The sequence below is a fragment of the Beta vulgaris genome, chromosome 9 (genome assembly GCF_026745355.1).
Source record: "Beta vulgaris subsp. vulgaris cultivar EL10 chromosome 9, EL10.2, whole genome shotgun sequence".
Lineage (NCBI taxonomy): Eukaryota > Viridiplantae > Streptophyta > Magnoliopsida > Caryophyllales > Amaranthaceae > Beta > Beta vulgaris.
The window spans coordinates 36,064,612-36,078,944 of record NC_079210.1 but is presented as its reverse complement, the minus strand read 5'-3'; the positions used below and the strand labels follow the sequence as shown (position 1 = coordinate 36,078,944).

The 14,333-nt window shown below is 32.6% G+C and overlaps 1 protein-coding gene across 1 annotated transcript; it reads left to right on the top strand.

Annotated features, from left to right (window-relative positions):
- Positions 1–5,735: 5,735 nt before the first annotated feature.
- On the top strand, positions 5,736–7,328 carry LOC125493628 (protein FAR-RED IMPAIRED RESPONSE 1-like). The gene is made up of 2 exons (XM_048637102.1): positions 5,736–6,774; positions 6,886–7,328. The coding sequence occupies exons 1-2, from the start codon at positions 5,736–5,738 to the stop codon at positions 7,326–7,328; spliced, it is 1,482 nt and encodes a 493-aa protein (XP_048493059.1).
- The last annotated feature ends 7,005 nt before the right edge of the window (positions 7,329–14,333 follow it).

The window sequence follows — 14,333 nt, the reverse complement described above, 5'->3', positions numbered from 1 at the left end:
AATTAGGAGGAGAGAGAGAGAGAAATAGGGTTTAGGCTTTAGCGAAGGAGGCTTTTGTAAAGCGGGTGCGGAAAGATAGGAATGGAAGGGAGGGGTTTATTTCACGTTTGGGATATTCAAGGGCTGCGGTTAGCCTAAAAACCGCAACCCTTTCATCACTAAAGGGCTGCGGTTTTTAGCTAACCGCAACCCTCAATTTAAGAGCTACAATTCTTTTAAATTAACCGCAACCCTTTTATTAAGGATGTCAATGGTTCGGGTCGGGTGAACCATCACCACCACCCGTATTTGTCACCCGATTTTCATCTGCTCCACCCGACCCATCCGTCCACATGGTTCATCCATCACCCGCAACCCATCCATCCATCATTAACTGGTGATTCGAATGGTTTAGGTGATTATCGGGTGAAAAAAATGTAATGCATCGAAAACATATAATATGACCAATGGACGTGATATAGTTTTGAAATAACACAATTTTCAAATATTTATCGATACCTTGTAAAACATTAAACTAGGGGAAAAAAGGCAAAAAGAAAGGGGAACTGGAAGTAGATTGCAAACTCATTCACTGATCATATTCATCAAACATTAGTACATCACGCATCACCAAACAAAATTCACCATTATAATTCATAAAGTGCAAATCAATCAAAGGGAAAAGAATGACACTAGAGATTCATAAAGTCAAGTAATATGTATATAATATAACATATATCCATTATCTCTCCTCAAATAAACTCAACCAAATTCAAGATAAAATTTAAAAAAGTTCTTCATATATAAATCAGCAAAGTGAAATGAATTCAACAGAGATTCTTACCAAGTTTAACAAATTCTTTATCAAAATTTTTGAAAGTTCGATTTTGTTTAGGTTGAATTTCATGTTCTAAAATTTTGTATTTCATGTTCTAAAATTTGTTCTTTCATATTCTAAACTTTGGAAATTCGTTTTCTAAAATAATTGCTATAATTGTATTGATGATACATGATTTTGATAATTTGATATGGTATACCGTAGATGATAATGATTAGTTATTGCTAAGTAACAATTTAAAGCTATTGTTGAGAGGTGCATACATTGGAGGAGGTAACGAAGTACATTGTGCATGCTATGACGGGATCCGCCGATGTAGGTGCTAGTATCATGTTCGTGCCAATCTTTCAAGAGTAATATTCTATCTTAATATCTACAAATATTGATTGTTGCATGATATGTGATTTTTTAAATAATTATTGTTATTCAATCTTGCAATAGCCATCATTGGATGCTCCTTGTCATATGTCCCTTGCTCGGGATAGTTTATTCCTTCGATTCTGCCAGCTTTCACAAACCGCGGAAGTTAAAGCTTAAAACGCCTATGATAGCGTAAGTTGATATACCTTTGATATACTTTAAATGAATTGAGATTATAACATACAACAATTAAAGACTAAATAATTTGATGTTGTGTTATCTAGTGCTTTTAGGAGGTTCCGGATGAGCGGCCACAAAGTTCGTCGAGAGAAGCTTTTGTGGAAATATGTTGAGGTATATATAAAAGAATTGCTTGATTCAATTAAAAGCTTACTTTATTCTCGTTATACGGTAAATTTTCTCATTTTCTTAAAACTTTTAATAAGCCCACAACAACAAGGAGGCACGGAGTGCGGTTATTTTGTGATGCGATACATTTTTGACATACTCGCTTCATATTTTGGTTCGGAGAATTTAGACAAAGTAAGTTCATATAGTTATTCATTTCATATTTAATATATTTAACTATTTGATGCTAACTTTGGTAAATTATTTTCATGTTGCTTAAACCTTTACGAAGGATCCTTATACGGAGGATCAAATCAATGAGGTGAAGAATAAGTGGGCAAGATACTTTATTGATGAGTGCATTGCTTAGGTTAGTTAGTTTATGTTAATTTTCTTTGTTTTTCTAACTTTAGACGAACATATACATCATTGCAACTTGTACCAACCAACATTATAGTGATTCGGATTTCATGATATATATATATATATATATATATACACGTTGGATTCGCTAAATATTTTTGCTGGATTATTGAATTGTATCTAATTTTTTTTCACGTGAAATTTGGATGGTGGATGATGGTTGTTGGGTTGAATATTGGATGATGGATGTTGGAGATGGTGGTTGTTTGATGGAATTTTGAATTTGCTTGGATGGTGGATCTCGGAGATGTTATTGGTTGTTGTACAGGTTCATTCTCAATTATGGATTAACTTATCCAATTTACAAACGGAGCTCTGCCGAAATTTATGCAGAAAATTTAATAGCATATTGCTGCATAGCTTCCTCAAGGTTGCATATACAGCTTCCCAATCATTATTAAATACAATAAAAAAATTTTAAAAAGAAGAAGGCATAGTGCTGCGATTTCTTAACTAAACCGCAACAATATGCCTTTTAATATTTTTTAATAAGGAATATTGCTACGGTTTCGGGCCAAAACCGCAACAATATTATCTGTTATATAGATAACACATGATAATATTGCTGCGGTTTGGACTAGAAATCGTAACAATATTCCTAAGTAAATAATAATAAAAGAAGGAATATTGCTGCAGTTTCTTTGCCAAAACCCCAGCAATATTCTCTGTTAAATAGATAATATATAATAATATTGTTGCGGTTTGGCCTAAAAACCGCAACAATATTATTATATATTGTTGCAGTTAAAACCGCAACAATATAATTATTACCTATTGTTGCCCCCTTAATTGCTGCGCGCCCAGAATTGCAGCAGTAGGCCACTTTTTGACCGCAACAATAAGCATTTATTCTACTAGTGAACGCCATTATTCAAAACTCAAGCGACAAACATATCAGCGCATCCATGTCTTAAACCTAAATCCATCCTTTATAACAAAAAGAAATCCTCTTCATTACATGCATGTATGTCCTAATACCTCACACTAGCTTTTTGCTATAAAAGAAATCCTCTAATCTATCCTTATACGGAGCCCCCACCCAAAAACCATTACAACAAGACACCTCCAATTAGAGATGGCAAGGGGGTTCTAAGCCCGACCCATACCTGCTAGGACCCCAACCCATTTATAAGGGTCTAGGTCTAGAAAATTTAGACCCAATGGGTCCGAGTCTCAGAGAGGATGGGTTGGGTCCCGGTTCAATGTCGGATCCAAACCCGGTTCAGATCCATTTACATATTAAAAAATATCACCTAAACTCTAAGATTTTATGAGTTGTGATTTTGTGAACTCTTTAGTGTTGTAACTCTGTCTATGACTTGTAACTTTGTAAGTTTTGACAATTTAAGATTTTATGAGTTAATTTTTTTTAGATAATGCTTTAACCATGGATGCATGACATATATATATATATATATATATATATATATATATATATACCGGATCCGCTGAAAACCAAGACAAAGCTGAAAACTGAAAACTTGAGATCTGGACCGTTGGATCAAACAAACCAAGATCGCGTGGCTGATATTTCTTGTTGTTAGTTTCTTTCACCATACTGAAACTTAGGTCTTTTTTCTTTTCAAGAGCACAAGCACGCTTCTCTCTCTCCCTTTCTTTCTCCCTGAATCTCTCATGAAATTTGGATCTGCCGCAAGAAAAATCTAAGATTTATGATTCAAAGTCATCCGATTCAATTTAATCGAGATTAAAAGGAGTTATTTCACTTGCTAGCTTCAATTTCAGTTTTCGAAATCCCTAGCTATCGAAATCCCTAATTTTTCGATTGCTCTTAATTTCGAAATCTGTAATTGATTGAAAATTGTTGAAGATTTGAAGCTATTGATCCAGACTAAGACGGGAAAAGGTATTTTCGATTTGTACTGGTGTCTTTTTTCTTCTGATGATGTTTTCCTGTCAGCTCATCAAGTATTACAAATTGCCTCTGATATTATGTTATTGAGGAATCTACATTCTTTGAGACTCTAGTAATAATTTCACAGTTTACTGTTTCACAAAAACTTCACCAAGGTTCCTGACTTAAGCAGTTTCATCCTCAAATTGCGTTCATATGATTTGACTACCAAGACCAAGATCTGATTGTCTTTGTGTTATGATGCATTTAAGCTGTGAAGTTGGACAATTTTTGTTTTTGTAATTTCCTATTGACGATAATTAAGACTAAACAAAAGCAGCTTCAAACAAATAAAGACAATATTTCAGTTTATAGAAAACATAATTATGCATATATCTAGTTATGAAATATATCAACATATGCAAATTCCTACTAATTTTCCTAAATTTTAGTAGTTGGTGTTTCAGAGTTCAGAATTCAGATCTAACAATGCACTTTTGAGCAACTCACAATTTTATATATACATTACAAGTAATTAAAATACAAAAAATAAAGTATTATATGGGTAACTTATACATTGATAAGGGTAACTAATAAGATAATTTGAGCAACTAATGTTTTTATATGTACATAACAAGTAAATAATAACACACGTTACATTGACTTGATTACACAAAGGATAACTTATACATTGATAAGGGTAACTAATAAGATAAGTTGAGCAACTAAAGATTTTACATTGACTTGGTTAGATAAAGGATAACTTATAGATAGATAAAGGTAACTAATAAGATAATTTGAGCAACTAACGATTTTATATATACATTACAAGTAATTAAAATACAAAAAGTAAAGTATTATATGGATAATTAAAATACAAAAAGTAAAATATTATATGAGGAACTATGCAAATTCCTACTAATTACATTGACTTGGTTCAGTTAAACTTGTTTAAACATGTAATCTTGTAATCCCAGTGGAGTAATCTATTTACTTTTAGATTAACTTAAGCATAGTTTGGGATGGCCTATATGATGTTAATAAGACATCACAACTAATCTCCAACGTTGTTTATATTAATGTGCATGTCATATGAAAATGTCATAGACAAGTTCCAATAAGTCTAGATATGTCAAATTTCAGTTTACTAAATTATTATTGATTTATGTTCTTGTTGTTCCAGTAATCTACAATAGAATGGAAGATGAAGAATTTGCTCCAACTCCTTGCATTGATGCAACTCCAACTCCTTGTGTTGATACAACTCCAACTAATGCTACTCAAACTTCTAATGCTCAAACAACAAGATCCACATTCACTCCTCGTCCATGCTACACGCCTAGAGGTTCAAAAGAATGGATCCCTTGCTGCCCTCCTGAGTTAAAACCTACTGTGGGTGTGCCTTTTGATTCTCTAGTTGATGGTATTGAGTTTTATAAAGCTTATGCTCGATTTTGTGGTTTTGTGGAAAGATTGGCTACTGAGAAAAAAGATAAGGATGGTCATGTTTACTTGAAGTATATTTATTGTAATAAACAAGGATTTAAAGAAGATGGTGAGAGTAAAGCAAAGAGTAAACCAATAACAAGCTCTAGTTCTCGTAAAAGAAGTGTAAATCGTGCTGGTTGTCAAGCAAGTATAGGTTTGAGAAAACGTAGTGATGGAAAATTCATGGTATATCTTTTTCATGAATTGCATAACCATGTATTTGTCACTCTCAAAAGCATGCATTTTCTTAAAAATTCTCGAAACTTGACTCTTGCTCACATGAAGTTCATATTTGATAATTCAAGATTGAATGTTGGACCAAAAAAATCTTTTAGATTGATAAAAGAGCATGTAGGAGGATATGAGAATGTAGGGGCGTCATTGGTTGATTTTAAGAACTTCAGTCGAGATGTTAAAGCTTACATATAAGATGTTGATGGCGACATGTTTGTAAATAATTTCAAAGAAAAGGCAACCAGTAGTGGTGGAGGGTTTTTCTTTGACTATTGTGTGGATGAAAATCGACATTTGACTAGAGTTTTTTGGGCGGATGCCATTAGTAGGAAAAACTATTCTCTTTTTGGTGATATGATATCATTTGATACAACTTTTGATACCAATAAATGTTGTATGGTTCTTGCCCCATTTACTGGAGTTGATCATCATGGAAAATGTGTTACTTTTGGTATGGGCCTACTTGCAAAGGAAGATATAGAATCTTTCGTTTGGTTGTTTGAATGTTTTTTAAAAGCTATGGGTAATTGTCAACATACTTGTCTCATTACTGATCAAGATGCAGCAATGAAACAAGCAATTGAAAAAGTTTTCTCTAAGCCATTTTATAGACTTTGCATGTGGCATATCATGAAAAAAGTGCCGGTAAAAGTAGGTCCAGATATGTGTAGAACAACGATGTTTCTTGAGAAACTGGATGCTGTTGTTTGGGATAGAGACCTTGAGCCAGATGAATTTGACAAAGGGTGGAATTCTGTGATGCGTGAATTTGGCTTAGAAGATGATGGGTGGTTTACTGATATGTTTAACATAAGACATATGTGGATCCCTTCTTACTTTCGAAATCTTTTCATGGGTGGTATTTTGAGGTCCACACAGATTTTAGAGTCTGAGAACAACTTTTTCACTTTGTTTACAAATGCAAATCTTCTTCTAGTTGAGTTATGGTTTCGGATAGAATCAGTCATGGATGCTCAAAGACATGCCCAAAACAAACTTAACTCAGATTCTAAGAATTCCATGCCTCGTCTCATTACTCCTCTTCCTTTAGAGAAGCATGTATCTCTTGTTTACACACACAATATGCTCTACAAATTTCAGAGGGAGTTTCAAAATGCAATTTTTAATTGTGGGGTTTACAAAGTACAAATAGAGGAAGCTGTTGAGGAGTTTGAAGTTACAGATAATACAAGGAAGAAAACATATCATGTAACTTATATTCCTGATTCTCATGATTGTTTTTGCTCTTGTAAGATGTTTGAATCCATGGGAATATTATGTCGGCATGTGCTTTTTGTGATAAAAGGGAAGTTTTTGACTGAAATTCCAGAGTAACATATATTGCATCGGTGGACTAAAGATGCTTCAAAAAAGCCCATTTTCGACTTTTGTGAGGACTTTGGTGGTAAAGAAATAAATAAGAAGAAAAAAGTTGTTGGGGATCTTTGGTCGAAATTCTTCCCATGTGTAAGCCTTGTTGAAAATAACACAGACCATCTTGAGTTATTATTGGAAAGGTTATCTGCTTTTGAGGAGGAAATGAAACCTGGAAAAGAAAATGTTGAGCAACAATCTAAAGACAAGCATATTGAGTTGTTCGTTGGTTCTAATATAGTATCAGGTGGTATACTTCCTCCAAACAAGTCTTCAAACAAAGGAAGTGGTACGGGAAAGAGAAAGAAAAGAGATCAAGAGATAGCCATTGAAGCAAGCAACAAAAGGGAGAGACTTTGTAGATCATGTGGTCAACTTTCAACTCATGATAGTCGTAATTGCCCTGAGAAAAAGAAAAATCTAGAATGAGGTAAGTTTAGAATAATATATTATTTATACATCACTATCAAATGAGAGTTTCTTTTCATTCATTTATTAATACATTATTTATCACAATTTTTGTTTCTTTTGCAGTTACATGGAGGATAGTGATAGGTGGTGATGACAAGAATCATGATGATCAAAAGGGGAGCAAGCAGATTTTACATTACACTTTTTGGGAAACTTTTGTTTGGTTTTATAAAGTGTTACCTACATTATTATTAAACTTCTTTCTTAACAATACGAAACTTTATTTATTATAGCATTGGTTTGTTGAAGTATTGGCTATTTTAAGTATTTATTATAGAGCAAAAAACATCTTTTTAAATAATTACCCATTAATCATTATTAGTTGTTCATATGATGTTGAAAAGTTTTTACATTTTCTCTTTCACTTGAAGTATGGGGAAGAAGTGGACTCTAGAAATACGACCTAATTCATTTGAGTTGAGCAAAAAATTTGTATTGTATCGTTTGCTTTATAAATCGCTCCACAAAGTATCATTAAATATAATAATGTCAATAAAATAGCTATTTTAGACTTCGTAAACTGTAAATGAAATAGGCCAGGGTGACAATTAAAGATACACCTACAATAGTGAAAGTTAAGGGATCGGAGGGCATGAGCTGGATAAATGAACTTCTTAATGCATGCATTCATCATGTTCATGTTTACTGCTATTGTATGAAATTCAACTATGATGATGGTTATGAAATTCAACTATGATGATGGATATGAAATTCAACAATAACTTTAGTAATAAAGGTAACTTATAGATTAATAAGGGTAACTAATAAGATAATTTGAGCAACTAACGATTTTATATATACATTACAAGTAATTAAAATACAAAAAAATAAAGTATTATATGGGTAACTTATACATTGATAAGGGTAACTAATAAGATAATTTGAGCAACTAATGATTTTATATGTACATAACAAGTAAATAATAACACACATTACATTGACTTGATTGCACAAAGGATAACTTATACAGTGATAAGGGTAACTAATAAGATAAGTTGAGCAACTAAAGATTTTATATATACATTACAAGTAATTAAAATACAAAAAAGTAAAGTATTATATGGGTAAATTATACATTGATAAGGGTAACTAATAAGATAATTTGAGCAACTAATGATTTTATATGTACATTACAAGTAAATAATAACACACGTTACATTGACTTGATTACACAAAGGATAACTTATACATTGATAAGGGTAACTAATAAGATAAGTTGAGCAACTAAAGATTTTATATATACATTACAAGTAATTAAAATACAAAAAAGTAAAGTATTATATGGGTAACTTATACATTGATAAGGGTAACTAATAAGATAATTTGAGCAACTAACGATTTTATATGTACATAACAACTAAATAATAACACACGTTACATTGACTATGTCCTTTCATCTTTATCAAATAAAAAATAATGCTTGGGAGACAGCCAATACAAACTTAATCATTAACTTGTTTCAATATCGAAAGTCCATCTCTTACCCTTGCTGCCACAATTGGCAAGATCACCCAAGTGGGAGGTCAAAAGAAGAAAAAAAGCAATTATTTAGATACACATAGGGAAATAAAAAACCTTTATGAATCCAAGTAACATATCATATAGTCTTTCAAGCAACAACACCAAACAATATTTTCTCCAATTGCAATTAGCCACCAATCAAGCCACTAGTAACAAACCTTGTAGAGAGCTAGAGACTATATACATAAAACTTCTATCAGCTGTGAAAACTAGACATTAAAATCCTACAAGATTGTCGATAGTCCAAAAGTTCAAGTTCTAAAGATTACTTTTCAACAAAATATGCACAAAAAACTACCCACTTTACTCATAATTACAAAAAAAGTTTACTCATAATCATAAGCAATCTAACTCAATCTCCTTTTCTTGATGATCCTTTTTACTTTTGTCCCACTTCCCTTCTCCAAACCAACCATCTTCTGTGCTTTTTTCTTCTCTTGATTTATCCTTTCCTTCTCAGCAGCAACAATAGCCTTCTTTCTAGATCTTACCTCAACAGCCAACACATCTCTTTGTTTGTTAAAATCATCCAACTTAGACAATGTATCATTCCTTGATTCATTCATATCCGACAACACAAGAGTGGCACAAATCTGTGCTCGAAGAAATCGCCTCCCCAAAGCCTTACAACAAGATAAAGAAAAGAAGACCAATCACATAAGAACCGATAAGAAAAAAAAAATTCTACCGTGTTATAAGTAGTACAAATGATATAGTAGAGAAGAAATAAAGGAAATACCTTCATCAAATGCGCATTATCAAACTTAGTCCCCTCGTAGAAATGCATGTGATAAATCAGAAAAACACCACAATCATCATTACTCTTACTTGATTTCCAATCAAATTCTTGAACTTCAAATTTATAGTGTGGAACTAATTCTGCATTGGATGATTTTCTTTTTGCAAGAAAATCACCCATTTGATCAACTACATAAAGATAGGATCATATTAGAAATAGATGTCCAACATCAAAATTAATGGAATGAAGTGACATGATTGAGAAGATTAGGAAAGTGGACAGCAGAGTTGTAAGGGGGCTGCCTATATAACTTAATTATTGAGAGTAGCATAACACTTTCTTCATAGAATTGTAATCATCAATAATAGACTTAATTTTGACGTGTTTCGAATTAAACTTCTAAAATGACTAGTTTATCGGCACTTCAATCACTATAGTATATCAACAAATGCCCCAAACATATGAGACATATCCAAATATGTAACCACTGGCCAAGAAACAGAAAGATATTGTTCAGGCATCATAACAAACAAGTAACACGTCCCCAATGTTCTTTATTAAGGCTAAAAATTGGAATTTGGAAGACATGGTACAGTCAGCACCAAATCAAAAAGATGTAATGGAAGGTAGCCACGAAACCCAAAAGGTCCGTTGAACCCAATATCCGAAACTAACTTTGCTAAAATGGTCATGAAATGGTAAATTGACCCAGCACCAAGAGGTGACTGCTGATCAAATAACACTCATATTCAGCATGTTGACAGATCACAAAAAGAAACTTTAGAGCATAAACAAGATCCTAATAGCACATAATAGCATTTACAAGTATAAACACAATTTTTTTATAATTGTAGTGATCAATCTATGTCCCATGAGATAAGATAAACCACCAAGTTGGTTGTAAATAGAGATGGTCAAGCATTAGCTACACCGAATGCTGCCAACCTTTCTGCCTCCTATTATTGAAGGGAAAGTTCTAGACAATTTCTCATCAAAAACTTGTCTGGTACATGCCAAGTGATACCTAAGGATGAGAAGAACTGTATAGTGAAGTACATATTTGAGTATGAGAAGCTGCATTCTGGTGTTCCCGAGCCAACTGCTTGGCTTGATGCCTGGCTTGCTGCTACCATAGACATGGATGATCATCACCATGGCATAAAGAAGTGATGAACATATATATTATGTGAAGATGTTTTAATTATGTTTAATCGTCCTAAAAGTTGCATTATGTATGATCAAATATATTATAACTAAATTACCAGTGGAATAAATGGCAGCCCTAGTAAACTGCTGACCTTTGTATGTGTAATGTGTGGCTATGTGGCCTGTGGGTTCACTAGCAGTCAATAATCTCATGTTTAATATATTATGTTCATGTTTAACTGTTTTAATTTGTAAGTATGTCATGTTTAATTTTATTTGGCGGTATATAAACTTTGCTTACCAGGATAAACATTCTAGAGAACTATAACCTAGGAACACAACAGAGAATTTTTCAAGTAGCTCAAATTACCAACTTGATCTTGATATAATGGAAATAATAAGAGGATGCTGCAAGAATAAAATTAAAAATTACCACATGAAATGAAAGATCTCAAAAATTACAATTTTTCTTCACTCCAAATATTGTCAAGTACTGGACTTTTTGCTTTAGATGATCGATAACAAATAAAATATAATGGTCCTCATAAAGAACAGGAACATATATCTGCAAAATGAGCAATACATATTACTAACACAAACCATATGTTTTTAAAAAAAATATATGGGAGAACACAATTCAAAAAAAAAAACTTTACCAAATTTGCAACAAAAATATCACAGCCGTTATTGAATGAAGTAACCCATTCTTCCCAACAATTTTGCAAGTCATTAGCATACGAGCTATTATCCGAATCTCGATAATCAAACAATTTTAATAAACAAAGCTACAAAACATAAAAGAACAGTTAAATCTAGTTAGAAAAATATTTCTACAATAACAAATTTGAAATTTATGAAATATAAACACTTACACTATGCCGGACACCAAAGAAGAATTTTCGAACACCTCCACCTTCCAACCTATTTAACTCGTTTAGTAACAATGAGTAACACTCAACAATGCTTGAATATATTTGTTTGCAAGAATCCAAAGATAGCATATCTTCTCTTGGTATGATGTGAACCAAACCAAAAGTCACAAGACTCTCCCTACATAATTATACAAAAGATATCAAAAAAAAAAATATTATTGTAATCAAATTAATACAATTAAAGATAAAACATGCATATTAAATAAATAGGGGCAACTTATAAGGTGATAAAGGTAACGAATAAACAGAAATATATATCTTTGAACTTTGAAAACAATAACACAATTACCTTGACTTGATTAGACAAAAGATAACTTATAGATTAATAAGGGTAACTAATAAGATATATGAGAAACTAACGACTTTTTATATACTTAACTAGTTATTAAAATACAAAAGTAAACTATTAAATAAATAGGGGCAACTTATAAGCTGATAAAGGTAACTAATAAACAGAAATATATATCTTTGAACTTTGAAAACAATAACACAAGTTACCTTGATTGATTAGACAAAAGATAACTTATAGATTGATAAGGGTAACTAATAAGATAATATGAGAACTAATGACTTTTATATACTTAACTAGTGATTAAAATACAAAAAGTAAACTATTAAGGACATATGGGTAACTTATAAGCTCATAGAGGCAACCAAAGGTAAAACATGCATATTATTCCTTAGTACATAAAAAAAGAGGAGAATTAACACATACCCAGAATCCATGGAAGAATCATCAACCATGGAGTAATCAACAACTTCCAAGGCCAACCGAGACATGCTTTTCATCAAACGAGCATTAGATTTCATGAAACAACTAACGTAAGTGATACTACCACCTAATTCTCCACAACTAATTAGTGTGCACCCGATCCATATCACATGAGTTTATGATAGTGTATATTGATATGATATAGTGTATGTTAAAATGATATAGTGTATGTTAAAATGATATAGTGTATATTAAAATGATATATTGTATGTTACAGTGATATAGTGTACATTAAAATGATATAGTGTATGTTATAGTGATATAGTGTATGTTACAGTGATATAGTGTATATTAAAATGATATAGTGCATGTTAAAGTGATATAGTGTATGTTAAAGTGATATAGTGTATGTTAAAGTGATATAGTGTGTGTTACAATGATATAGTGTATGTTACAATGATATAGTGTGTGTTAAAGTGATATAGGGTGTGTTAAAGTGATATAGTATGTGTTAAAATGATATAGTGTATGTTAAAGTAATATAGTGTATGTTAAAATGATATAGTGTATGTTAAAGTGATATAACGGGTCACGTGCCTGGACCTGGTCCACACTATTTTTAGTGTGAACCGGGTCCACACAAGTCGGATTGGTTTCTATATTGGACTTTGGTTTGATCCTCTGTGTAACAAAGCCCAGACAGTCCGTTTTTTGTGCAACACGCCACACGGAAAATAAACCGTGTGGCTGGCGCGTGACATCATCTCAAAAAAAAAAAAAAAAAAATAGAATGTAGCGTCTGTTTTTTTTCCATCTTCTTCTTCACGCTTCCCTCATCTTATTGCTTTCTCTCTCAAAACCCTAAACCTCGATACGAATTTCTGCCATTATCAATGTCGAAACCAACAATAAATTCAAAATCAATCTTATGCAGAGGTCGAGGTTGCGAAGCCGCGTCGAACCACCGCTGCCCTATATGTTGCTGCTCCTTTCGCTCTCCTTAGGTTCGCAACCCTGTTTCTTTCGGTTGTGCTGACCCGTTAGTTCTCGTTTTCTCTCTCTCCCCTCTTGCGTTTGTTGTTGCCGAGTATGGTGGTGCCACCGCTTCGTCGCCGCCACGGTGTCCTTGTTCTCCTCTCTTCAATTTGCTGCCACCGTTTGTGTAGTATGCTGTGAAAATTGATACGGAAAATGCTAATTTAAGTTTTTATTTATTTAAAGTGGAAGAGAGAGAAAAATGGTGTTGTGGTGGTGATGGGGAGGCGTGGTGTGGATGTCTGGTATGAAATTTGTGGTGGGTTTAATAGTTGAAAAGATTAAGAGATCTTGTTCTACAGTGGTGAATTTAGAGGAGATTCTATGACATTTACGAATGACTGATATTAGGAGCATCCTTCGGAAGAAAATATGTGTCATGGAGGAGTTAATTTTGAAAAGCTTTTGGAGAAGCCATGAAGTTCTTGATTTTGTGTGGGAGACTGCATACCTTGGCTTAGTTGGATTGATCGAGTCAACTTTGAAGGTCGATTGGAGAAAGTTGCAACAAGGATGGATGTATTTTGCAGACAAAAGAAGTAACCATAATTTCAGTAAAAGTAACCCCTTATAATTACAAAAGTAATCTTTTATAATTATAAAAAGTAACTCTTTGTTAGTAAAGAACATCTTATAATTACAAAAGGTAATCCTTATAATTAACAAAAGTAATCCTTAGTTTCAATAAAAGTAACCCCCTATATTTACAAAAACTAACCCATACTTGCAGTAAAAAGTAACCCCTCAACATTACAAAAAGGTAACCTTTGTATTTGAAAAAGTAACCCTTAATTTTTTAAAAAGTAACTCCTGTTACAAAAAGTAACCCCTTGCGTAAGAATAAAGTAACCCTATAATAAATGTAAAAGTAACCCCTA

What these genes read in the sequence shown, in the direction of transcription:
- LOC125493628 (XM_048637102.1), top strand. Translation starts at nt 5,736, where the DNA reads ATGTTTGTAAATAATTTCAAAGAAAAGGCAACCAGTAGTGGTGGAGGG. An exon ending in TCATGATTGTTTTTGCTCTT is followed by an intron (nt 6,775 to 6,885) that starts GTAAGATGTTTG and finishes GGTGGACTAAAG; the next exon opens with ATGCTTCAAAAAAGCCCATT.